Below are 27,413 nucleotides of genomic sequence, written 5' to 3'. Positions count from 1 at the left end.
ATATATATAATTATAACATATGTTAATATTTTAATATTAATGTTGAATTGTTATCTTGTTATAAGTCATTCTAAGGTGTAGTTTTCATTCTTTGGTGCCACAGAAACATCGCCACATCTATGATCTAATAATGCCCAGCAAATGCTCATCAATGAACTACTGAATGATAATCACAGGAGATTCCTTGTATGGACATTAGACAAAACAACTTTGATTGGGGGTCACATTTTATTTATGCATGGGGGTAGCATTGTTTAATCTACCTAAAATGCTGTCGTCTCTTTCCAACATGGTGCAGCATGGAGCAGGTGTAGCTGCACTGATGTAGTCATTGGCTCCAACACTGGGCCTCTCCAATATCAGCACCTGTAGACGGTTCTACATTAGGGCCATTCAGCCTCATGCATGAGCCTGTCGCAATAAATCAATTAATCACATGACACATTAAAACGACCTTGATTTGCATGATTGTATGTTTTTCTTGTGTCTCTGACTCTTTCTGCCAAAGACTTGAAAAGTCTGGAGAATTGGTCTCAAGATGCATTTATCTTTGGTCACATTGATTACTGCAGCAGAGTCTTCACAGGTCTGCCTAATAAATAAATAAATAATCAGGCAGCTGCAGCTAAAACTTAAAACCAGGAAGATAGAGCACATCACCCAGTTCTAGAGTAATTACACTTTAAAATATTGCTAGTTTATAAATCACTCAACGGTTTAGCACAACACATTAAAGATCTGCTGTTGTTCAACCTTCCAGATCTCTCAGGTCTTCTGGTTCTGCTCTGCATCTCCAGAACCAGAACCAAACATGGAGAAACAGCATTGAGCTTCTATTCATGAATATTCTAGAAGCTATAAAATGTATTAGAAAATAATCAATTATTTGCACTTAAATAGTCAAAAGGACATGAAGGTCAATGCTCTGTTAGGAGACTTTATCTACATGCTGGACTTTTTAATATTTAACAAACACCAAAAACACCAGGTTGGGTTTTAAATAATTTATCAACGGTAGAAAACTTTATCATCTGACAATGTTTTTATTGGCAAACTTTTAATAAATGAACAGTGAATGTTTCACAATCCAAAACGTGACTTCTAATAACAAGATCTGTTTAAAAATATGTTACAGTTGTACTGAAAGAAGCTTAAAGGTGTTACAAACTGAAACAAAGAAACATCAGCAGAAAAGTCTTCCAGAAGTTAAATTGTAGTTTTCACTTCTTCAGCAGCTTGGTGGCAAATACCAGATCCACATCATTTACCTAAAAAAAACACACAAAAAAGACAAGCAAATCATCTTCTTCTTTAAAGAACATATTTATAAAAAAATGATTTTTTTTTACACTTCGTTTGGTCTCTTAATAAAATGAGGCCAAACAAAGTTTCTTTGCTGAACTGATAAAGAAGCGTGGGTTCAGCTCAAAAATACAATTGGACAAAAATTTTTGTCCAATATAAAGATCATTGCATAGTATTAGGTTGAAATTCTGTAAAAACAAAAATTCGTATGAAGAACCTTTTGCTGTCCAATTATTAATCTGTAAACCGAAGAATGAATCAAAAGATCAGTCCAGCAGAAAGGCCTGAGCTTTTCACATGTTGATGTTGGAAGGGTTTGTTTGACTGCAGATGATTCCTTTGTTACAAATGATCACTGAAGGAACGCTGTTGTTGCATTTTAGCCAATAAAATTACCCGAATAAATCGATTAGTAAAACAACGTTTAGTTCCAGCCCTTCTTTGTTGGGTTCACAGTGATGCCGTCCCGTATACCTTTGTGTTTCCTGCTGTGTGTGCCAGGCGACGCCCCCACAGCAGGCTCAGATGAACTTTCACCCTTTGGTGTGGCGTAAATTACAGTGACCCCGCTGCCGTCGATCTCACAGTCCTCCATGCTGTCTTTGGCAGCTTTACAGTTTTCCTCACTGTCAAATTCCACAAATCCAAACCTGGAGGAAAAATAGTAAAATAGCAAAAAGCAGAGTAATCAGAAAAAGATGGGTTTTTTTGTGTTTTTTTTTTTTTAAATAAAAAGCTAACATGATCCACTGATAAAACCATGTGACACCAACCGTTTTGAAGCTCCGGTGTTCTTATCAATGGCGACTCTTGCGCTGGCGGCTCCGTCAAAAGCGCTCTGGAGAGTTTCTGCGGTCGTCGTCTCAGCCAGACCAGCAACAAACAGGGTTTTCAGCTGACCTAAACATGAAACCGCTCACTTATACGCTTCTGGAGAGCGTGGCACATTCAACTGATGAAGAAATCTTTAAAGTACCTTCAGCTTTCTGAGGCTCCACACCGCTGCGACTCCTTTCAACTTTGACCTTTTGGTTGCAGATCTTGACAGTTTTGGACCACTGCAGCGCTTTTTCAGCGTTGGCCACGGTTGCAAACTCGACAAAGGCAAACCTGCAGAGAATCGCAAATGCTTGGTGAGGGTCCTGACGGGAATCCGTTCCATAATGAGTAGAGAAATCGTTGGGTTACCGTTTTCTTTCGTCTTTCCCTGCAGTGACTCCTGGCCATGTGAGAATCCTCACACCAACAGCTTTTTTAAAGGCGGACTTCAGGTGGCTTTCTTTTGCTTTTCCAGGCAGACGGCTTACGAATAAGATGTTATTTGGAGGAGCTGCAGCTGTTGGAATTAAGAGGATTTCTTTAATCATTTTTAAAAATGTCAGGCGGCTAACAGACTTTCTTTGATGATGAGGTCTTCTTACCCTTCGTTTTTTTACCGCTGGTTTTGGATTTAGCGGCCGCTCTTTGTTGTACACGATCCACGATCAGGTCCCGGCCTTTAATCTGAGCTTTTTGTTTTTTCTTAAGCATTTCCTCAGCAATGGCTTTGTTTTTAAACTCCACAAAGGCAATGCTGTAAAAAAAAAGTCCATTAGATGAGAAATCTGTGAGAAATGCTTTCCTCATAAAACATCAATAAAAAGACGGATGATGCTTTTTTCCCCTCACTATCTGCGTTTCCATTGACCACTACATAATTTGACATTTCTAAAATATATTTGCTTAATAGAAACACTAATTAAAAAAGAATCTTGGTTTTTAATAAAAGGTTTTGATGCTAGAACGATGTGGGGGGCTGGAGGATGGGTTGTTGCTGGATCAAAACTGGTTTATTTCACAAAACTGTAATGGAAAAAAAATGTTTGGCATCGCATGATCAACAACCGGATGTTACTACTGGTGGAAACCACGAAGAAGATGACAACAGGAAGCGGTTGGAGGATGATGGTGCACAAAGTGGCTCATCACATGGGATTTTAATTTTGTTACTTATTTAATGGAAACACCGTGACTGTAAAATTGTGTTTTGTCCGACATTAGCAAGATATTGACATAGTTTTGCATACATTTGTATGGAAATGCAGCTACTGTCTGAAGTTAAATCAGATCAAAAACCTGTTTGAGAATTAGAATTACAAGAATGATTTCTTTTTGCTAATTGCCACAATAATAACAGAAAGAAGTAGTCAAAGATTTATTCAACAATATCCTTGAAATCAGATGTTTACATACATTTCCTCTGTATTTGGTCACATTCCCATTGAACTGAAAGCCTAAAAAAACATCAGGCAACTAAAAAACATTTGCACTACTGCTTTAGATGTTCTTTTATTCCATTTATCTTGATTTGTTTTTCAATTTCATCACTTCTTTGCAGTGAGTTACCTGCAGAGCTGGGCTTTTATCACTGTTTTGACTAATTATTGTTTTGATAAATTCGAATAAAAGGTGTTAAGAGCCAAAAACTGACGGTATTATAGGAACTGTTGCTTTACTATTTTCACCAGTTTTTGTTCCACGACAGTGTCAATAAATATTAATATAGTTATTGTATGGAGTTTAGTGATATAGATCACACTTCTTTAGTTGTGTCCTCAAAAAGCCAAGAACAATATTTGTGTTTGTAGCGTTATGAATGCTCTCATGCAGTCACAGCTATACAGCTACATAAAAAAAGAAAGACCCAATTATCATTTTTATTATCACAACTGTATTCTATTACTGTGACATTTAGTAAACAAAAGTAATCTAACTGACCTAAAACAAGAGTAGTTCTTCTGCATGTGTCTTTTTATCTGAACACTGAATAAAAAGACATTGTGATGAAAGCTAAAGTCCATATTGCCCACCCATAGTTACCCCTCTTGTACAATTCAACCTTTCGGTTTCAACTGTAGCAGGGAGAAATATTAAAAAGTCCAAACTCTCACCCATGAGTCGGACTTTTGGCTCCGCCAGCAAAGCGAACAGAGATGGCTTTGTGGAAAACCTTTCGGATGTCTTCTTCAGTTGCGTCATATGGGACGTTCTTCAGAAACAAGCACCGCTTGTCTTTCACTGACAAAACAAAACAAATACAAAATATATTTTCCTGGGCGTGAGTTTCAGTGTTCTTAGAACAGATTCTGATATCACTTCTACAGGTCAGTACATACGGTGCAAAACTGACTATTAGTCAATTTTTCTGTGGAACAGAACTCCGAATTTCTCCTTAGAGAATATCTAAAATATTTAAAGAAAATGCAGCTTGGGAAGCTGAAATATTTAGGCACAATGCTACCTGACACAGCATTGGCTGGCGTTTGCAAATAGGCAGTGATAAGTGTTTTAGAGGGTGTCTTGAGCTGTAGACACTCACCCCCTCGAATATCTGGGGTCTGCTGTACAGCTTTACCTTTCTTATCCACAGGTGGCGTTTTCGACTTGCCCTGGTCGTTGCTTTTAACTTTGGCTTTCGCCATCTGCATGGGCTTATCGAGGATTTCCTCTCCATTCAGGGCCAAAGCTTTCTTCAGGTCCATATCTGAGGCCATATCTACAAACGCATGCCTCCTACAGGAACAGAAAGTTGTTCGTTTTATTAACCGTTTCATACATCAGCAGCTCCAATAACAAAAAAAACCTCAACAGTGAACTTCTAAACAAACTCACTTGGAATGCCCCAACCGGATGTCCTGAAACAGCAGACTTTGCGCCATGAAGCACTTCGCCAGAGAGCTTCTGATTTCCTCCGATGTTTTGGTGAAGTTCAGGTTGCCAACATAAAGACAAAGACCTGCAACGGAGGAAAACGTGTGAAACGCCGTTTACTGAAAGAAGCTGGCGTTTGGGTGTCCACCACAGAATGAGTTCATACCGTCGTTGGTCGGTTTGGTTTTCTTTGACGGGGAGGAATCGGAGGCAGCGTCTGCTTTCCGTTTTCTATTTACTGTAAGACACAAATTCAGACAATCAGCAACCAACACATTAAAGAAAACTTTATTCTCCAATGACAGCTGTTAAAACAGAAACGGTCTCAGCCTAAGAAATAAAACATATCTTTAGAAAAATAAACAGACCATTAACCACATTAATTCATTACTGAGCTATGATTCCTCTAGTTATTTCACTATTCTAAACCCCCAGTAACAAGAATCAAAGGATTTCACTGGGACTGGCCTTTAGCTCAGAACTGAAATCATTCACTAGAAACTAAATTCATCCTACACAAGCGCTGCTACGTTTTACTGACAGCAACACTCTTCAGGGAGAACTCTGTTACTGACAGAAGAAATTCAACGTTAGCTTTTTTTAAGTACCTGTGAAGAGTTTCTAAATGAAATTAGACAAAGCACAGAAGCTAATTAAAGTGTAACTAACCCCCCTTGTGAAAGCAAAACCCCGCGACCAGTCAAAACCACCAAAGTGGGAGGAGCCAAGAAACACTGAGGGCGTGGCTAAGTGTGGGGATGAGGTCTAGTGCATTGTTGCCAACTTATTAATTTTTTAGCAACTTTTTTTAAAGGCTACTAACGACAAATCTTTTGACTCTTTTCTGTTATTAGTAACTTTCTCTATAAAACGTGAAGCACCGTAAGCCCCTCCCACTTCCTCTATGGTTATGCTTGTGTCATGATGCACTAGAAAGTACATCATGGAAGGTGCCCCAGTGTGTTTTTATATCATTTCCTGAGGAGAAACCAGCAGGTCAAACCTTTTCTATAACCAGAGATTTTTAAATCAGTCACAAACTTCTGATCAGTAAAACTGAACCAGAATTAAGAGCTCACAGCATCACCATGGAAACAACCCTGACCAGCACCTGTCCTCTCTGTCTTGTCGTCTTCTCCTTCTGCATCCTTCTTCTCCCAAGACACCATTACCGTGGGAACGTTTCTTTTTACCTCAATGTCCATCTGAAGAGCTTAAAAAAAAAAGAAGAACTTTGCATTAATTATTGGACTTATCAAAAAGCTGCTGTACAGTAGGCGTTTCCCTAAAAATTTTTGCCATTTTGTTCTTAATCAACTTATTTGTGTTTAAACAAATGAACCCTATCCTACTTGTCCTTATAATAAAGCTATTAGCATTATTCTTGATATTGTGTTGAGATTGAATTGTGTGTACTGTGACAAACATATCTCAGATCCGGCTTGTAATACCTCTCAGAGTTACATGTTATGAGTCACAGTACCTTGCTCGTCTCCACTCTCCTCCTGTTGCATCTCCACTTCTGTGTTCTCTTCTGGCTGCCAATCTGGTGCAATGAAATGATTTTTATTATCATCATGCAAATGAAAAGACGAGATTATACTTCATATAAAGCATTAAGACAAAATAACCTACCATTATTGTGTGTGTTCTCTTCCTTTATGTTGTGGTTTTGGCTTTTTTTATGTCTCTTATTCTAAGAAAAAACAAAACAAAAACAAAGAAAACAAGAAAGTTATGGGTCTGCATTGCTGGCTGTTTGTCAGTCAAATCGGGTTTGATAAATGTGCATATTGATGTTTTTAAATCTAACATTTGAAAGCGGTAAGTTCCCTCACCAAAAGCATAAAAAAATACAATCAATGTCAGGATTCTGTGTATTTTGATGGATTTCCAGACCAGTGATGGGAATGTTCATGACTTGACTTACAAAGGTTGAGAAAATAATTTTTGTCAACTTCTGGACTTGAAGGTGGGTAGACATTTTACTCTGCACTCTGAACTATCAGATAATCCTTAATTTTTCCTACAAACTGGGCCGTATTAAAATTTTGGGGTAAATATTCAACACTTAAAAAAGGCCATCCCTCCAGAGGTCAGTGTTAGGAACCTACACATATTTTCCAGCTTAACTCCTGTTCACAATTATCAGATCTTACATTTGTAACTTAACTGCATCTGTTTTCTAAGTTTTGGTTAATGTCTGACTACTTCTTTTTTTTGCTGCTTCCTCAGAAAAATCTATTTCCCTGTTGGATTTTTTTCAACATCTCCTGGATCCCACAAAACAATATTGTCCTTTTGTTTCAGAGTTTGAAAAATGAGGAAGCTAAAAAGCTTCACAAAAGTATTAATTTTATGTATGCATATAAATCTGGAATAATATAAGGCATGTCACCAACAGAGATCTGCATGGCAATTTGTTCCAAGTTTCCTAATATTTTGCTAACACGTTTAAATATACGTCCATCTGTAGCTGTAGTCTCAGAAAGTGACTAAAAACCGTACAGGTCTATAAGTAATAGAACGGTAGTAATAATAGAGTTAATAAAGTTACCGCCACTAAAAAATACATTTAACTTGTTACGAAATTCTAATACATACAATAGTCCTTTCACGCAGAAGTTCCATGTTTTGTTAAGCTAAGCTGCTAAATAACAAGCTAACTTGTTAGCTTGACGGTTTACTTACAACGGTTAACTTACGTTGTCTACAAACGCCGCCAGCAGCAGTTAATATGAACATAAATACAATTCTTACTTGTTTCTTTGCCATGTTATGCTCCAACAGGAAGCGTAGACAGAAAAACACACGTGTCAGAGATGCAAGTTAAGCGTATGCTACACACTGCGCATGTGTTACACTAATCTACGGATGCCGGCAGGGAGAGCGCGCTGTTCAGGTGCGTACGCGAAAACTACTACTGAACAGTTTGTGAATTCCTCCTTTAATGACAACCGTCGACGTTGTAAACTCTATCTATGTAGCATGTAATGGTTTATAACAGTCTCATTTTAAACAAATAATCATTTAAATATCTATTTCTAACAGCTAACCATGTAGCCTTAGCTTGAGTCTAATCTAATAGTTTCCCTATGTATTCACCACCCAGTCTGTAGAGACTCTCCGGATACGTAATCGTGTTAGCTTTTTCCAGGATGTCGGTATGTTATTAGAGCAGATTGTAGCTTTGTTTGCCCGGAAATGTAATCTGCCGCACTATGTTTGTTTCTGAGCAGGTTGGACTGGAACTGGAAGTTCAAAGAAACCAAAGTCCAGGGTTCGAGTTACAGTCCCACCATCCGCCCAGGCTCAAAACAGAGCCGGTGGGAGCTGGCCATGGAGGACCCGGGATTCCTCTGAGAAACACTCGATACACCTAATTGGGGTTTTCTTTTTGTTAACTCATCTGATGTTTACAATGATGGGCAGTCGGAGAAACGGCTTAACGAAGGAAAGCTTTATCCTGTCGGTGGACGTCGGTACAACGTCAATCAGATGTCATGTGTATGACAAGGAAGCGAGGATCCGAGGATCATGCACCAGCAAGGTATTATATTTACATCTAATAGATTCTTCAGTTTTTACCCGCTATTTTCATAGGGGTGTAAACCTTTAAATGGGATTGTATGTGGTACAGTAACAGGAAGTACTAAATGATAACAAACTGAGATGTTTGTCCATTCTTCTTTGCAAAATAGCTCAAGCCACATGACTGGGGCGTTCTAACACATAGATATACTGTGATCTAAGCCACTTAGATCACAGTATGTATGAGCTTCACTCTAGCTTTGGCTGGGTTGTTGTAAGGGCTGGACAGAAAAACAATATCACGACAGACACTTGATCAAGATAGGACAGAATTCAGATCCAGAAATGATGGATCTGAACTCAGGGCCAGAACCTCCCAGCGTCCTGGGGGATGTAGGCAGAGGAAATGCTTTAGCCGCTCAACCTCTCAGGGCTAGCCAAGAAAAGTTGAGGCTATGAACTAACTAACTCGTTTCTAAGTTACCTAGCAGCAAGTTGTTGAGTAACTTGCGCAGCAGCAGTTTCAGGTATGGTCACTATGCCTCATAACTCCTTAAAAACAATAAAAAAATGAAAGGGGACGTCAGCAGTTTGCTTGCCTTTCTGATATATAAATCAAAAAGCTAGTCAATACTTATCGACATGGACTTCGCTTACACCGTGATATGTTTTTTAGGTGACACATTTATTGTCCAGCACTAGTTGTTGCCTTTATAGACTGTTTGTTTTCTTACACTTATCATTCCAAATTTTGGCCAAATGGTTCATTTTTCATCTCATGTAGCCAACCTGACCTGTTGTTGGCTTCTTTCAACAACAATTCTCTCAACAAAAAAGACCAGATTTGTGGAGTGGTTGACTAATCGTTTCTCTATTAACCGAGCCTGTCGCAATAAATAATAGAATATTTAATTGCATGATAAATTAGAATGAGTTCTTTATTTCCACTCTGATGATTAATATATTTGGAAGGACAGTTTTATTTACAGAATCTTCATAATCCATTTTATCTATGGTTACGGTAGTGTGGGGGTAGTTTTATTTATTATTTTTGGTCATTGTATTTATTGTTTTTATCTACCTAATAATTTTTGGTAATTTAAAACATATTCTAGTTTCAATATTAAGCGTTCTTTTACAAAATTAAACTTTTTTGGTCTTTTGAGGGGACAAATTTGCATTATTATGTCACTACCATTATATTCCTTGAAAATGGTCTCAAAACAACAATGATATTGTTTATCACAACAATTTCTGGAACAATTTATTGTCCGAGCAAACTTTGTTATTGTGACATACCTACTGCCGACAGATCCTCTCACCTGAGCTGCACCGCTTTGTGTTGGTTTATTATTTAACACACTAACAAAATGCTCTGCAAATATAGAAATGTAGAACGGTTATGAAGTATTTTAAGTATTTTGCAGACTTTTGCATAAACCTGTTTTTCTGCCACATTTAAAGCCAGATTATTCCCTGTGAATGTTCCAGGTTGTCCCGTTGTATCCAGAGGTGGGACACGTGGAGATGGACCCAGATGCATTGTGGGAAGGCTTTATCACTGTGGTCAAAGGGGCAGTGCAAGGTACAGCCGCACGACGTCCTGTTATCGAATCCATCTGCAGCTGTGTCAGGGCAGCAATGCTAACAGGATTCAAGCAGCGTTAACTGTTACAGTATTACGCTGATATTTTTAAGTGTTGCTGCGTTCCCGTTACAGATGCAGGAGTCCAGATGTGCCAGATGGAGGCCCTCGGCATCTCCACTCAGAGAGCAACCTTCACCACCTGGGACAGGTCACAGAAATGAAACAGCCTGACAGTTTCTCATTCGTTGAGAAGCTGGAAAGTGAGCGAGAACGCTTCTGGTTTGACGTTCCTGTGATTCCTCTTCTCTGTCGTTGTGTTTGAACTTTAACAGAAGGACGGGGGTTCCTTTTCACAACTTCATCAGCTGGCAGGACCAAAGAGCTGCAGACCTGGTGAAGTCTTGGAACAGATCCTGCATCATGAAGGTGGATCTCCAGCCATCCATCCATCCACCCACCCACCCACCCAGACAGACAGACAGACAGACAGACAGACAGACAGACAGACAGACAGACAGACATCCATCCATCCATCCATCCATCCATCCATCCATCCATCCATCCATCCATCCATCCATCCATCCATCCATCCATCCATCCATCCATCCATCCATCCATCCATCCATCCATAGATAGATAGATAGGCTGGTCCATTACAGGGCTCCTTGACATCTTTACCTCTTATATATCTTTAATAACCATCACATAAGAAAGTATATTTTCATGGAGGTAGTAACCACATAGGGATTTGAATGTTTAAATATTTTAAATTCATTTTTTAAAATGAGATTTTCCAAGAAACTCTTACACTTGTATTGTTTAAAGAAGCACATATAAATCCTCTTTTCTTCGTTAAGAAAAGATGTTCTCTGGAATAAACTGATTTATTTACAGTAGTCACAAAAGTGAAGATAGTTTAGCACAATAATTTCTGTGATGCGATAAATCTATTCAAAAAACCAATAAAATATGACCATTAAAAATATTTGATTACTATTTTTAGTCAAATAAAAATCGCCTGCTTTATCTATAAACATTAGATTGATTTGTTTAGACTACAACATTTGTGTTTGCCAATAACACAAAGTATGTCACAATCCAATTCCAGGCTCCAAAGTTCGGAAGTTCAAATTAGAAACGTATCTTAAACTTTACAATATAGAGCAATATTTACATGTTGCATTAATCTAATTGGCTTGTTAATTAATTAATCAATATAGATTGAGATTTTAATTTAAAGACATAAATAGAAATGTGTCTCTTAACTGAAGAAAAAAGTTGCACACCTCGTACAATACCAGCTGGTGTTGAGCTAAAAGAAATGAATTAGGAAGCTTCACTTCCACCTCCTCGTCTTTTCTGGAATTCTTTGCTTTTTCCTCTGTTCTGGGGTCCAAATCAGGATCAGCCATGATTCCAGAAGTCCTTGTCTTTGTTTCTGTTGTTCCTGGTAAACATTATTCTGGCCTTCGTACAGAACAAAGGTTTCCTTCTTGCACAGCGTCCTTGATAGTTAAACTAGTGTATCTCTCTGATTGTACAAGTATGCACCGTCATATCAACAGTAGCAACAGCCTGCTGCTGGTCCCATAAGGACATTTTAGAGGTTTGGTAACTTCTTTTAGGATCTTGCTGACTGCTTTCAGGGTGAACAGCCAGACCTGGGAATGTTTTCTGCTTATAATCCGTTTTCCCAGACATTGGAATTGCTAAGTGTAATTATTTTAAATCTCTTTAAATCCCTTACTCAAAACGCTGAGTAATTGCGTTCTCCTCATGTCCACCCAGTGTGATACACCAGTAAGTGATTCACAGGGTGGGGGTTCATGTTTGCGTGTGTAATTTGGAGCAGCGGCCCGAAGGGGGCGTAAGAATGAGCATTTCATCAACAAGCTCTGCAGGTTAGGCAGCCATTTTTAACTCTGCTTCCAGTCCATCCCACGACCTAAATATCCTACTGACTGCAGAGTGGAAACCTGTGGGGCATGAAACCAGGCCTGAAACGATGAATCTAGTTTCAGGCCCATTTATTGAGATATGAATCGATTATTGAGATAATTGACAACTAATTTAGTAATCGATTAATCGTTAAAGTTAGTATGCAAGTTAAAAAAAAAAGCCAATTGTTAAAAGAACAACAAATTCAGGGCAGTAATTGAGCAAAAATGTAACAAAAAATATACATTTTGCATTTAAAAACACTAATAATAAAACTTCTTTGTCTGTAATATGTTCTAACCTGAACTCCTTAAGTAGCATAGTTTTATTATTATTATTCTGTTTAGCAGATTTTGCTATACAATTATCATTTGGTTAATCAAAAACTTAATCATAACATCACCTGACACTGTACTGATGCCGTGCCAAGCAGAAAGGCCTGAGCTTTTCACATTATTTTAGCTGCGGACGCATCTCATAAAACAAATGCATTCACTAAAGGAATGCCATGTGACTGCATTTTAGGCAATACAGTTTGTATTTTCTTATTTATTATATACAAGATAAGCTTAAGTGGTTAAATGAAAAATCTGCTTAATGTGACTTTTTCTTAATCCGATTAATCGACAGAATAATTAATTGATTAATCGATTACTAAAACAATTAGTAGTTGCAGCTATATATAAAATACATTCGCAGAAACTTTCCACATGACAGTCCTTCTGGCTAATAATATAATATTGCGTATACTGAGATTCGCTGATGTGGACGAACATGTAGAAAGGCAAATCAAGGCCACTGTCACATATGGTGGAGGATCCGTGATACTGTGGGCCTGCTTCTCTTTCATCAGAACCTTGCTAAGGTGCGTGGGAATCTGGACAATGATCCAGAACCTGTGACCAAATCAACATAGAGATTTTTCACCAGACTAACTCCTCCTAGTTCCATGCCCACCTCAGTCCTCAGACCTAAATCCTGTAGAAAACATGTTCGCTGAAGAACAGAGAGCTTAACGTCTTTTCAATGTGAGGTCATGTTGGTGAAATTTCTTTTATTTTTATTAGAGATACGTAAAGGTGGAGGGTGCCGTCACATGGCGTCGTTTAAAAATAATAAAATGACTCTTTAATGTAATTATGGAATTTAAAAATGACAGTGTAATGATAAGTTGTGGGAATGCACTCTGACCTCTACTCTGTCATGTGATTGGCTGTCGCTCTTCTTCTAGTTTAACACAACTTTAGGATGTATGTAAACTCTATTCCCGCTGATAATCACATTAATACTTTGTATTCCACGGCAGCAACATAATCAGTCCCAAACAAACTTGATTATCAGTACAGTGGGTACATCATGGAACTAAACTACCAGATACCCGCTATCAGTCATGTGGCTAATAGCAGCATGACTTTGACTCAGGTTTTAGATAAACATGACTGAGCTGGAGCTGAACATGATGACCACTCATTCACCATCGTTTTATCTTTATTCTTTTTTTTTTTTTTAACACTCTCAGATAATCCACGGCGCAATGAAGGTGGCCTACTTCCTGACGCGGGACAAGCGGTCGCTCGCAGCGAGCCTCATCGTCTTTTCCACTCAGCACGTCACCTTTCGCCTCGTGTGGGTGTTGGTTCACTACAAGCAGGTGTGTGGACGACCCGGCTGGTGAACACAACAGGAAGTTTAAATGAAGCTGTGCTGTTGTGCTTCTGTTTTCTGCCTAGGTAGATAAAGTAAAACCCACAAGCATGCATTAAAACAATATCTCTCCAGAGGGTTTGCAGCGTCTTGAGCTCTAATGCTGCAAAGGTTTTAGATCTCTTACAAATTATGTTCTGTTTTTTTTGTTTTGTTTTTTTTGGTAATTTTTTAAAAATTAAGTGGGTAAAAAAAACAAACATTAACATGAAGGCTAACCTGAGTTAATGTAGAATGCAGTTTGAATCTGGACCTTTGTGAAAAATAATTCCTCCTTTACTTTATCAATAAAAAATAAAAAATAAAATAAAATCCTAGGGACCAAGCAGAAAAGACTCAAGGGGACCCCAAAGTGTCAAAAATTTATCTGATTTGTGATTGAGATCATGGGTCAGCTTTTCCAAAGGAAGGATAACAGATATCTGTGTGAGCCACGTATTTACTGTGGGGGCAGAAGGAGAAGTCCATTGTAACAAAATACATTTCTTGGCAAGAAATTGAAGAATCGTAAACAAGGATTTAGAATGTGCATCGAAATGATTGGGGGAAACATTTAGAAGATAGAACACAGGAGACAAAGAAAAGCGAACACCCAAAACCTTTTCAATCACCAAATGTACGTCCCTCCAAAAGGTCCTTAATAAATCACATGACCAGAATAGATGGAGAAAAGTACCTCTGTGCCTCAAACATTTGCAGCACAGATTGGAACGGTTGGGGAACATTCTCTGAAGACGAACAGGGGTATAGTAGGATCTATAGAAAAGTTTGAAATTCTGTTCTTTTATAGAAATAGAAGTGCATTGAGGAAAGGTTCCATTGCAAATCTTAAGACAATCTAAAGGGCTGAATTTCATCTCCAGATCACGCTCCCACAACTGCTTGACAGAGTCAAAGCTTGATGGTACAGAGCAGAGTAAGGATGCATAGAATTTGGAAATCAGACCTTTAGGAGAATTGGTGGAAACCAGAACATTTTCTAAGTCTGTCAGTTCAGGTCAGGCTTTTTGAAAATCATCCAGCGATCAGCCAGGGAACTACAATTGGTGCAACTCAAATTTTTTAGAAGGTGCTTCATCATTCACTAACTTTATTTTAAAAATAAAAGTATATTTTAGTAATAGTTAAACATGGTGGTGGTTGTGTGATGGTCTGGGCTTGACTTTCCAGCTATAGGACCAGGACAACTTGTCATAACTGATGGAACTGTGAATTCTGCTGTCTAGCAGAAAATCCCAAATGTTTAAGGACTTGAGCTCAAGCTGGGTAATACAGCAGGACAGTGACAAAAGCATGTCAGCCATTTTAGCCTGAATAGCTCCAAAACACAAAGTGAAGACCTGGATGCTGACTGTTCATGCTCAAACGTCTCCACAGGGCTGAATTCAAACAATCCTGCTAAGAAAAGGAGACCAAGAGTCCCACTGAGATGTAAAAGACAGCCTGTCCTGTCCTTATAGGGCCAGGCTGGTGTGGCTTACTTTTTTTCCTTTTTACTATTAATAAATTAAATCACCACTTAAAAAATGTTTTTGTATTAACTCTGGTTACGTTTCACTAATACTAGAATTTGTTTAGCGATCTGAAACAATACTTTTTCAGGGCACTCTAGTTTTTAATGAGAGCAGCATAAAGACATGGTCCCAGTGTGGCTCGTTTTCTAAACCAACCTCCACACCGGGTCAATAATCCCAGCAGGAACAGACTGTACTCTTCCTCCTCCTCCTCATCATGGCTTCTTCTTTTTCCAGGTCCATCAGGCGATCGAAGAAGGCAACTGCTGCTTTGGAACCATAGACACTTGGCTTCTGTTCAAACTCACCAAAGGTCGGTGTCAGTCAGTCAGTCTGTCAGTCAGTCGGTCAGTCAGTCACTCAGTCGCTCCCACCTACACACAGAGAGTGTTTGTAGAAATGTGTGATCCAAACCTGCCAGTTTGACTCTGTGGACTTTCTATAATAGGATATTAAGGTCCAAACAGGGCGCTCTTTGTCTCACACATTTCTCTTGCATCGCTGATTGCCTGCAATTTCTGAGGAATGTTTCAGCCCTCTGCAGGAGGGGAAGTGGAAAACAAACGATTAGGACTTTTTTTTTCCAGACAGTTCCTTCACATATTGCTACCTAATCTGTTTCAGGTCGCGTCCACGCCACAGACTACTCCAACGCCAGTTCAACGGGGATTTTTGACTCCTACCAGGTGTGGTGCATCATGTTGCTGCTTCCTCTCTGCTCAGCATGGGGGGGTTACTGTATTTTACATTTTTTTTACCTCTCTGTCATGTGTTGTTTCACAGATGTGCTGGAGTCAGTTTCTCTGCTCTCTTGTCTCTCTGCCCCTCTCAATATTCCCCCAAGTAGAAAATACAGGGTAAGTTAAACCTTCACTACAAGTCTCGACGTTTCAGCTTCTGGTCAGTAGAAGTTTTTACCGGTAGAAGAACACAGGGACATTAAAAACGAGATGAACATCAATCTGAACTGTGTGGCCAATTTCTCGTTTTTGTAAAGCTTTTCTCTCCTGGAGGTGTAGGGCTGCTGATCAGGCTTGGAATTTACTATTAGCTTGACTCTGACAGAAAATCTGTGGGAGGATCTAAAGATTAGGGCGATGGCAAGGAGGTCTGCCAACCTCACAGCTGATCACCAAAATTCCCATGGAAACATCAAACAGCTGCTCAGCAATTAGAAGAAGGCTTCGATCGGTGTAATGCTAACCAAGATGTTTCCTTTGATTATTGAAAGGAGTATAAATCGTTAACATGACATTTAAATAGAAAATGCAATTTGTTTTTGTTTGTTTCTAAACTGATTGGCGCTTCTGCATTGTTTTGTTACGGTTTATATACAGACTTCTAAAATCAATGAAATTGATTTCAAATCTAAAACTGCTGGAGGTATGACTACATTCAGACTTAAAGGGGCAGTATTATGTGTTTATAAGGCACATATTGCCATTTTACAGCATAATCAAGTAACTATGTTACCTTCAGTTATTATAAAAATGCTATGTATATCAAATATGACTAAAAAGAAATTTTGCTTCCTGATTTCACACCTTAAAATTGGGCCTCTGTCGCTTTAAAATCTCCTGCTCTGTCTGAAGCTCCACCTTCAGGAAGTCATCACAACATGGCTCTGTTAACCCCTTAACATTTTTACCAGAGTTGCACTAAGAGGTAGCTCGTATAATGAGCTAATCAGATGTGCAGTTCTACCAGGTATTTGCTAATTGCTGCTGGCTAGTCTGAAGGAGCAGAGCTGGTGAGGGCTGCTCTGTGAGCCAGAAGCTTGGACACTGCAGCTCAAAAGAGTCGATTTTACATGACACTGCCCCTTTAACTGTTTAGGAAAGTTTTTTTTACCAGTTTTTGTAGGTGGATTTGATTTAGATTTTTATCTTTTTAAAGATAATGACGTACTACTATCTGTGTATTAATAACATAACCTCCATTTCCTTTCACGCTGGTAAACCAGTGAGGTAGAAACATTAAAAGGTTGTTAGACAGGCTTGTGTGGGGTGGTGGGGGCGGGGGGGGTCTAATAATAATTTCACCATGTTTTTATGATGAAGCGTATTGTACATTATGCCATGTTCCCGGTCCGGTTCCTGCATTAGAACAGATTGCTGATGGATGAGACGAGAGCAGGAGATAATGTGTTGTCTCTGGTTTCTGTTTTCATAATCCATCAGCCATAAGTTCGGCTCCACAGATCCGTCCGTCCTCGGAGTGTCCATTCCCATCATGTCAGTGGTGAGTGAACGTTCTTGGCATCACAATCCAGCAGCAGCAGCATGAATATGATAAACAGCCACAGTGAATCTGTGTCTCATTTGTTCCTCCGTATCTCACTTACTCTGTTGTTAAAATGTAAAAAAAAAGTGCTCTGTAAAATTTTCACTCAGGCAAAGTTTAATTAGACATTCAAAGGACAATTTTGTTTTTGTTTTTGTTTGTACATCCTCGCTTCCTGAGCACCGACCAGTCTTTGTTGCTCTTCTATCAGCAATGTTTTTGTATCAAGAAGAAACACACTTCACCCTGTGTTTCTATCATCTGTAGAAAGACAACAGGAAGTCGTAGGTAACAGTGGCCTCCTCCGGGAAGGTTTCACAGCCAAGTAGAAACACCAGGGTAATGGTGTGAACTGCTTTATTTGTTGGCTCCATCCATCCGTTTTTTTACACCTTTGTCCCTTGTGGGATCGGAAGAGGTGCTGGTGCCTGTCTCCAGGGAGACATTTCGGGCGAGAGGCTGGGTCCCCCTGGACAGGTCGCCAATCTCTCGCAGGGCATTATTGGCTGTAAATAACAATTATTTTATTAATCGATTATTTGATCTTTTTTTTTTGACGATCAATCAATGATTTGGATGAAGAAATTGGCACATCCTGCTGATTTTTTTCATTTGGCCTCTTGTATTGAAAATACATTAAAAAAGACCAATAAACTTATACTCCTTTTTTTTTAAATAAGAAGATAAACATTTTATAGCGTAGAATACAATAACAACTTTCCTTTAACAAATCAGGTAAAGCTACAACTACACCACTTGAGTTCTGAATAGAACAGATTTACAGACAAAGATGTTTTTTTTATCTTAAATGCTAAGTGTATATATATTTTTTTGTTCTTTCATCAATTGTTTTTTTGGAGTCTATATTCTCCAGTGAACGATTAATCAATTACTAAATTTGTTAACAATTAGTTAATGATTAATCACGATTAATCGTTTCAGCCCTACTTTAAACATCAAACACTTTCTAAGTTTGGTCAAAATTTTCTAAGTTTTGACCAAAACTTTCTAAGTTTCCCGTCGATGGGATGGCGCGTCTTGGAGTTTTTCGTTCCTGCTCCATAAGCTCGCTCTGCCCTCCTGTGGCAGATGGCGGACCAGCAGGCGGCCATGTTTGGAGAGTGCTGCTTTGACGTGGGCGACGTGAAAATCACAATGGGAACCGGCACCTTCATGGACATCAACACTGGGAGCAAACCACACACGTCTGTGGCAGGTAGAGGAGCAGCACATGTTTCTTTTGTTTTGTTTAGTTTTTTTTTCATCCAGATTTTAATCCTGCTGGATTATTCCAACCCGTCTACTGCAGGTCTGTATCCGCTGGTGGGGTGGAAGATTGGCTCAGACGTCGTTTACCTGGCAGAGGGCAACGCAGCAGACACGGGCACTGCCATCAAATGGGCCCAAGAACTTGGTGAGGACTGAACCGTGTCGCTTATTGTAAAAATGTTTGGGGTTTTTTTTCTTAAAAAATCCAATAATTATTCCTCTTCACATCTAAAATGACATTGCAGAGCTCTTCTCAGACGTCGGAGAGACCAGCGACATGGCTTACAGTGTCAGCGACTCAGATGGAGTGTGCTTCGTCCCTTCCTTCAGCGGCCTGCAGGTAAATGCACTCATATATTTGTTGCTAACATATGTCGTATTGTATTTTTATGCACATGCCTATCTCCACCTCTAATAAAAACACATGCGTTGTGGTAATGGTTTTCATCTGGTTTCTATGAGGGTGTATTAGGGCCTTAATAGATAGAAAAAAAGAGTAGTAAATTAATCAGAAATTTTGTAATAAAGGCTCATAAACTTTCATGAAAAAAACTGAAATTTTATCAGTTTTCTTTTTTTTTTTTTTTTTTTTTTTTTTTTTAGAAAATTTGTGATTTTGTTTTTTCTGGCAAATTTTCCAGCTCAGAAGTTTTTTTTGTAGACAATTTTTTTGATCCCCAAATTTCTGAGATTTCTAGCAAACTCAAATATTTCCTTGTTTTTTTCTTGACATTTTTATTGAGATTTTTAGCAGAAATCTACTCCTCCTTTCCTTTATTTCTGTCTAGAATGGCCCTAATATGCCGCCACAGGTTTCGCATTGTCTCTCTGTAACATGCTTTTCTTTTTTTCCCCTCTGCCCTCCATTTTGAACTGGCAGTTGTAAGTGTTTTCTGCTGGATGTTGATATTCTAGTTCTGATTAGAAAATGTCTCCCCTCCGCTTGTTGGCCAGGCGAATGTTGTCTAGTGAAAATGGCCAGCGTTCCTGCATGTTTTCAGTTTGTGTTCCTCCTTCAACATAAATCAAATGGCTGAATGACCGTGTCAACATTTCCAGTAAAACACTAACCAAGTGGTTTTAAGTGTTCTTCTGGAAATCCATTCACTTTGTGCTTTATGTTTGAACTGCTGTATTTTCAGAGTGGCGTGATTACACAGCAGTCAACTTCAGTGATTATAGAAAACATGATCTGAGTGCTTTCCAGAAGTCTAGGTTCTGCCATCCACCTGAAAAAGTTTAGGAGTTTGTACCGCTGGTAGGGATGCAACATTGCCACCACCAGGCTTGGCTGTTGATTCAAATTTGATTTGTTCAAATCAAATCAGACTTGATTTGATTTTATTTCAAGCACAAATAAAAAATAGTCAAATACAAGACAAGAAAGCAAAGCAAAGTGTACAAAAAGGAGTTGGTAGACATAGAAAACTTCTCTTCACCCCCTGTTTTTCTTGACAATATATTTGATGCGGTTTGCATGAGTTGCTACCAAAACACTTCATATCTCAGCTCCACACTTCTATCCCACCTGGATTTCTACATAATGACACCAGTCAGTCCTCTCTCACAGCAGAGCTAAAGAGGACAGTGGATAAGATCAGTTTCTCATGTAATTACTGTCCAATCGCCCCAAATGAAGGAAATCAGAGCCGATGTATCGGTGAATTTCTCCAGCCATGTTTTGGCCAGTGTAGCCTAATAGCTTCTGTTTCCAGCTCCTTCCACTTAATGCCAAGCTTGAACCTCGATGGTTCTGGATTGTCGCTGAACATCCAAAATTATTTCCTTTCACCTCAGGTTGACCGTTTGCTTCCTGTTCAAATGGTGACATAGACTAATAACTTGCATCTGATTGATGAGGTTGGATGGCGCTGCTGTTTAGAAACGGCACTGTTGACTATAAGCCAAACATTCTCCTCCTTAGATCTTCCATGACGTCGTTGTATTCTGTTTAGAGTATTTACAACTCTAAACAACAGTCAGTCATTTTGGTGACAGACCAACAGAAATGATCAGCTACAGTCCATCGTGGCTTTGTCCCACTGGTCTCCCAGTTTTTAGTTCATTGAAGATGTGTTTTGTTTTTTCCTTCCACCCTGGAGAATTCATCATAACTGTGTCAATGCATGAAGAGAAAGCTGATTCGGACAGGAGGCTCGTGTTTAACCTGTGTGTGTCCTATTGAAGGCTCCTCTGAATGACCCCAGAGCGTGTGCTTCCCTGATGGGCCTCAAACCTTCCACGACTAAAAGCCATTTGGTCCGAGCCATTCTGGAGTCAGTAGCCTTCAGGTGATTGGCTTTAGGCAGGCTTCAAACGAATCAGTTTGAACTCGTCTCCTCCTCCTCCATGCTTACTGGTTTAACTTTCTCCTCAGAAACAAGCAGCTGTATGAGACGATGCTCAGAGAGACCTGCATCCCCATCACAAAGATCAGGTGAGGTTAATGCTCCAGTCTTATATGTGGAACCTGGATTGTATCCAGCAAGCTGGGTGTGTCAGCCTGAACTTCACTGGACCCCGCTCCAGCTAATGCAGGCGTATCGATAATACATTATCTGGCTAGATGCTCCTCTGACATAGTTACAGTGAAATGATTTGAGCGATAGCTGAGCACTCTGCTCCCCTCTTTTTCAGGGTGGACGGAGGCGTTTCCTCCAACGACTTCATCCTGCAGCTGACTGCAGACCTGTTCGGCAGAAAGGTGATCCGGCCCCAACACCGGGAGATGTCCTCTCTGGGGGCCGCTTTTGTTGCCGGACTCGGAGTGGGTAGGCAAACACACTCTCATTTAAAACATAACGCCAGATTGCAAAAGTATTCGAACCTCTAGCCATTAATTCTAATTTTGGAGGGATTTGATGTGACAGACCAAGACAAAATAGTGTATGACTGAGAAGTGGAAAGATAATGATGCATGATTTTTTTTTTTTTTTTTTTTACATTTCTGGTGGCTGTAATTTCTATTCAGCCCTCAGAGTCAGTACTATTGCCTTGTTTCCATTGAGCGGTACATCAGGAGAAGGTGCGGTGGGGTATTCTACGGTGCGGCATATTCGGGAGAGCCAGTTAGACTCTCCCTGCAGAGGCAAGGTTAAACCCAAACGCCTAACTTGATGTCATACTAATGACTAACGTGACACAAGCAGTGGCATTTTTCTGTCCAGAAATCAACAGACTGTGTTGTGTTCCACATGTGGTACGTCCTACTGTACCATTGCTTACAACTGAAAGGGGGCCAAGAATGGTGTGGTACAGGTCGGTTGTTTGGGTTGATTTTTACAATGGAATCAGATAAAATAGCGTACCGAACCATGCCGCAATGTCCCATGGAAATTGAGCATAAGTACTTCCACCTTCGGTTGCCATAACAGCTGAGATGAGAGTCTTTGGGGTTTGTCTCCACCAGCTTCCCACATCTGGTTACTGGAATTTGTGACCATTTATCTTTGTGGATGGAGAGTGGATGTAAGATTCTCTAATGGATTTAGGTCTGGACTTTGACTGGGCCTTTAAAACACCTGGATGTTCTTTGATCTAAACCATTCCATTGTAGCTCTGGTTGTATGATCAGGATGGTTGAACCTCCACTGCCTTCTCCAGCAGGTTTGTCCTCCAGGATTGCCTTGGATTTATTGATCAATACATCAACTCAAGCCAGCTTTCTTGTCCCTGCTAAAGAAAAGCATCCCCACAGCATCATACTTCTACTATTATGTACCAATGTGGAGATGGTGTTTTCACGGTGATACTTACAGCGATATGCCTATTGCCCCAAAAAGTTCAATTTTGGTCTCGTTTGGACAGAATATCTTCATCTGTTTGTTTGCTGTGGCTAAATGCACACAGGACTTCCAGCGGTGTTCTATCAACAGTAGGCTTCTTTTTTTCCTCCTTAAAAAAGACCAGGTTTGTGGAGTGCTCTACAAACCTGTCCAGCCAACAGATTCTCCCAGTTGGCATCGAATTGTGAAGATGGACGTTCACCTTGGGATGTTTGCTGTAGTCCTACATTTCAGTGCCAGATGATGGATTGAACGGAGCTCCGTGACATCAAAGCGTGGCATATCATTCTAGATCCTAAATCTGCCTTAAACCTCTCCAACGTCCTCCGTGACCTGTCTGCTGTGTTCCCCCAGTCTTCATGAAGCTATCACTCTTTGTTTGCTAATGTTCTCTGACAAACTTCTGAGGCCTTCACTGAAAAGCTGCATTTATAATATGGACTCTATTTGCTAGTTGGGTGAATTTGTAAGGTATTAGACTTTATTTAGGAAGTTGATCTGTCACATATTCCTGTTTTTGCTGTATTTTTTTTTTTTTATGTTTCTTCATTAAATAAACAATTCTAGAAGAGCATTTGGTAGGAATGCTCTTCTACCTAAATGGAGGACATAAAAAGCCACTTTATCGAGCAGTCACTTTAATAATCCTTTTTTTTCAGTGTTCATACTCTAAATATATTGCAACTCATGACAAGTGTTCATTTGAAAGCTCCTGATCAAAAGTCCTATTTTTATTTTGCTGACTAGGGCCACAAAAGCAGAAATGAGTCCTGCTATTTTCTTGTGTTCTATTCACTGCATTATGTAATTAGATTATTGCAGATTAAGTGGATGCCTAGTTTTAAGACATGCTAACTGCGTCTCTGTAGGTTTCTGGATGACCCGTGAAGAGTTGAAGAAGCTGCAGAGCGCTGATAAGGTGTTCCTGCCTAAAGGTGCTGCCGGACCCGGTCAGGAATACAACCCCGTCCTCCAGAGCTGGGAGAGAGCCCTGAGGCGCTCCATGAACTGGTACAAGCCCTGACTGTGGGACGCACCAACAGGAAGGGTCTGGACCAGAACCAATGGAAACGACACAACAGCTGCTGAGTACACGTGAAACGCAGAGCTAACCGCCATCAGCTGTGCCTTCAAATGAATATAACTTTATCTGTGTGAATCATGGTCCGCGTAATTTAAAGACACGGTACTTAAAGCTGCAGCAGGTGGAGACCTGGTGGAAGGTGTACAATAGACCAAAAGTTACTTGAAAATGAAAATCTTCTGAGCTTTCCAGGGAAGTCAGAACTGATCTAAGCCCCTGTTCATACCTGGCACTAATAACCAAACCGGGGGATCAGATCATGAAGCTAAGCATGAACAACCTCAGCTACTAGCTTAACTCTGCTAGTACCGACCAGAAACTATTGACTTTTCATTTAGAGCTTTGACTTGCTGAGCAAATTCCAGTTTCTCTTTGGGAACTAAAAAAAAGAAGCTAACCGAATAGTGCTAAATTTTCTCTCATCTATTTATCGCTAGCAGTCAGATATTGATTATATCAACACTGTGTGTGAGGAGTGCTGTAAAACAGGGTTTTAGTCATTTAAAGCAAATACATTATTGAAGTCAAATGTTTTAAACCACCATTAGCATCTAATATTAGCAGTTAGCACTGTTAGGTTCCTGAGCCGCTATATGTTCCTCATAGAGATCGCAGTGCAGGGTTTCCCCCAGTATATTATAGGCCTGGCGACCCGCCATGCTTTACGAGCCCCAATGCCAGGCTAAGCCTTTCTTGTTTATGTTTTTAGGAAAATAATAATAAATTAAAAGTCGCTTCTTCTTTTTGTCTTTTTTTTTAAGCCGGATTGTAAGCGTCTCTGTTGCTCTGAGCGTTTCACTGACGGAGAAGATTTATTCCTAAAAGATATGTTTATAGAAGATAGGTTTATAGTTTATGCATTTAAAGCTGGACCAATCGCACCGCTGGCGCCTCTGCGCGCTGCAGCAGCTGGATGTCTTACGTTTACCTCAGTGCAGATTACTCAAACTGGACACAGGCTGACCTGTATGGATATTTACATCGACCCCCAGTGAGGAATTATTTTTCTTTCCAGAGTTTTTGATCAAAGTAGGAGTTTAAACCCCACCGCGTTAGCTCTGGTTTCTACGTGAACCGCAGGAATAGCGTGTAGTGGCGCTTTCAGAGGTCTGTTAAGCGAGTGGTGAGAATGATTTATATTTGTGGTCAAAGAATTTTGTGTGGCTTTTCCATCTCAACACGCCGCCCAGCGCCCGGCTCTGTGTGCGCTGATAAGGTTTATTATGTGTTCCCGGTTGGCCGGAGCTTTAGTGGTTAATGAACGAAATATTGTTTCACTGGCGATGTCTTTCCGTAACATATAATTACTCAGTAACATTTTTACTTTTCCTGTCTGCTTAACATCTTTTAATACAAAAACATGGTGGACCGCCTCCGCACCCCGACCACCGGGCTTAGCAAGTTTTCTGGGGGAAACCCTGCAGTGCCTTAACTCCAATGTTTCCAAATTCCTGCCAAATTCAGGAAGAAAGAAGAAGCAACATACTAAAGAAAACATCTCTGTTTTTAAATATTTCTCACAACTTTTTGCACTTCCCATGAATGTGTTTAACACCTCATTGGAAAGGAAAATAGCTAACTTTGAGTCTTTTTTCCTCAGTAACCGAGGACTATTGTTAGACCCGGAAGCACTTAAATATGTGAATGGAAGCAGACCAGATTTTTTTAATTTCTGACCATCAAACTATAAAAATAATCAGATTCTGGTCACCATCTGATTTCTCGGTATATGTTCAATCTTATTTGCGTTGTAGTCTGAACACAAACACTCAGTTAAAGGTCCACCCATGACTCGGGATATAAGCTCCACATTGGATTCTTCTGGTTTTAAGAAAACTCTAATAAAAACTAAATTAATGACTAATCTATGTATCTAGCTGGAGGTAGATTTTTAGGCAAAAATTTTCTATTGTAAGACAAATACAGTACAAGCAGCAGGTTGGTCAGATCTATTTTGGTTCATCATAATTAGTCATATTTTTGTAAGAGTCAAATGGTCCAAAATAATGTGCAATAAGCCTTCAGGAGATAATATACAAATATTTTCATTTATATCAAGTCAAAGATAACTGCGTTTATATAGAACATCTAAACCACAGTTGGCTAAAGTGCTCTATATACAAAATGATTGGCAATGAAACAAAACAAAATGAAACAAAAATGTCATTGTCACAACAAACATATTAAATAACTATGTTTTAAGCAGAAAGTTTGTCAGCTGTTTCTCCAGATTCAAGCACTTTTCTGACAGTTTATTTTATAATTCACATAAATATTTAGATCTGAGAAAAAAATGCTATGCAATCATGTAATTGCATTGGTGCAAAACAGTGGTTAGAGTTGACAAAAACTTCAGTCCTGCACAGAGTCTAGATGATCAAGATATACACTAATAGATGTGTACATGTATGGGTTGTTGTTTTTGTGAGGTGAGTGTAAAAAAAACCCAAAACACATAAACCTCCAATGTGTTCAAGATTATTTTATAGTTCAGGTTTTTAGGGATTTCATAGAAACATGAGGAGAGCAGCTGATGTTCTGCTTGTCGCCATGGATTCTGTATAGATTTCTTGTGTTCTGACGTTTCTTTGCCACACTTTTATGATTTTGAATATCAACAAATTTTAGTATCAAAGATAATCTGAGTAAATAAGAAATCCAGCTTTAAAATGAGAATTTCATTTATTCTCCTTCTTAGAAATGCAGAGTTTATGAAAATTTCCTTCTTTTAAAATTATTTTCTCAGATTGATGTCATCTGATATTAAAACGGTTGGATATGACACCTTTAAATGTGACCCAAAAAAAGCAAAAACAGAAGAAATCTGTAAGGGATTAAGTACTTTTTAAAATTTTGATAGCAATCTGGAAACAGATCGGATCATTTAGGAAGTGTTTTTAGGTGAATGTTACTGCCAAGTCTGAACCGGGTCCATAAAGAACAATTAGCATGAAGAAGTTCCTGCTCCATTATTTCTTCTCAACAGTGCCATTTATTCAGAAGATAACTTTATTCATTCTAGTCTAAATTGGATTTCACTTCTCAGCCTCTTTGTCTCGTTAATGAAATAATATTACCCGATGCTATGACGCCAACGACTAGCTTATCAGCTTTTAATTCATGAGTGCTCCATAGCAACAACCGAGTGCTAAATGTTTAATCCTGGGACACAAGCCAGAATCCATTCAGATTCAAGCACGAACTTCAGTTCATTTTGGATTAAAATAAACTGACCTGATGTCTTGATGTTTCAGAACCAGTATTTTTTTTTTTTTCTTATGAAGCTGCATCTTGGTGATTTAACATGAAATGTTTGCATAGTCATTTTAAAATGATGAGGACCTGATTTAAAAAAAATACCTGTTTCCTTTGGGAAATTTGGATCAACTTTATTTTAAACCCTTTGTGAATGTCTGTATATAATGTTATAATTATAATGGTGTTAAATATTGACTCACTGTTAAAATGTGATTGTTCCTCTGAACCTGTAAAAGCCGCTGTACTCAGTATTTAAGAGCGTTTGTACTAAATAATGTTTTATAAAGACTGAATCAGGGATATAAGAAATGGTTGAACTGGCAGAAAAAAGAAGCATTCCAATACTTTTCTGCTTATTATTGTAGATTTTTTTGATGTCGTATGATCAGTGTGAACTCTGATGACATTCTTCTAACATGATTGTTCTGTAACTGAGAACTCTAAACTTCTTTCTTCACCTCTGA

The 27,413-nt window shown here is 39.2% G+C and overlaps 2 protein-coding genes across 6 annotated transcripts; one reads left to right on the top strand and one right to left on the bottom strand.

Moving 5' to 3' along the window:
- Positions 1-1,023: 1,023 nt before the first annotated feature.
- Positions 1,024-7,898, bottom strand: LOC114145940 (nucleolin-like). 4 transcript variants are annotated; one of them, XM_028019630.1, is made up of 14 exons: positions 7,756-7,898; positions 6,631-6,691; positions 6,479-6,541; positions 6,107-6,208; positions 5,162-5,233; positions 4,957-5,080; positions 4,700-4,857; positions 4,236-4,362; positions 2,727-2,878; positions 2,494-2,641; positions 2,282-2,415; positions 2,079-2,205; positions 1,780-1,955; positions 1,024-1,268 (listed from the first exon to the last, which is right to left on the bottom strand). In XM_028019630.1, exons 1-14 carry the CDS (start codon positions 7,768-7,770, stop codon positions 1,261-1,263), a joined length of 1,467 nt encoding a protein of 488 aa, XP_027875431.1. In that variant the 5' UTR covers positions 7,771-7,898; the 3' UTR covers positions 1,024-1,260. The 4 variants fall into 4 exon arrangements, with proteins under 4 accessions (XP_027875431.1, XP_027875430.1, XP_027875433.1 ...); XM_028019629.1 differs by having other exon boundaries at positions 7,687-7,805; XM_028019632.1 differs by lacking the exon at positions 7,756-7,898 and adding an exon at positions 7,701-7,719.
- Positions 7,777-27,413, top strand: gk5 (glycerol kinase 5). 2 transcript variants are annotated; one of them, XM_028019624.1, is made up of 17 exons: positions 7,777-7,897; positions 8,235-8,545; positions 10,018-10,111; positions 10,247-10,322; positions 10,447-10,540; positions 13,572-13,703; positions 15,508-15,583; positions 15,895-15,956; positions 16,054-16,127; positions 17,451-17,511; positions 18,643-18,769; positions 18,863-18,967; positions 19,068-19,162; positions 21,010-21,113; positions 21,200-21,259; positions 21,460-21,593; positions 23,477-27,413. In XM_028019624.1, the coding sequence occupies exons 1-17, from the start codon at positions 7,849-7,851 to the stop codon at positions 23,629-23,631; spliced, it is 1,809 nt and encodes a 602-aa protein (XP_027875425.1). In that variant the 5' UTR covers positions 7,777-7,848; the 3' UTR covers positions 23,632-27,413. The 2 variants fall into 2 exon arrangements, with proteins under 2 accessions (XP_027875425.1, XP_027875426.1); XM_028019625.1 differs by lacking the exon at positions 7,777-7,897 and adding an exon at positions 7,974-8,159.

Source organism: Xiphophorus couchianus, chromosome 6 (genome assembly GCF_001444195.1).
Source record: "Xiphophorus couchianus chromosome 6, X_couchianus-1.0, whole genome shotgun sequence".
Lineage (NCBI taxonomy): Eukaryota > Metazoa > Chordata > Actinopteri > Cyprinodontiformes > Poeciliidae > Xiphophorus > Xiphophorus couchianus.
Note: the sequence above shows the minus strand (reverse complement) of the source record. Positions and strands in the feature narration are given on the sequence as shown.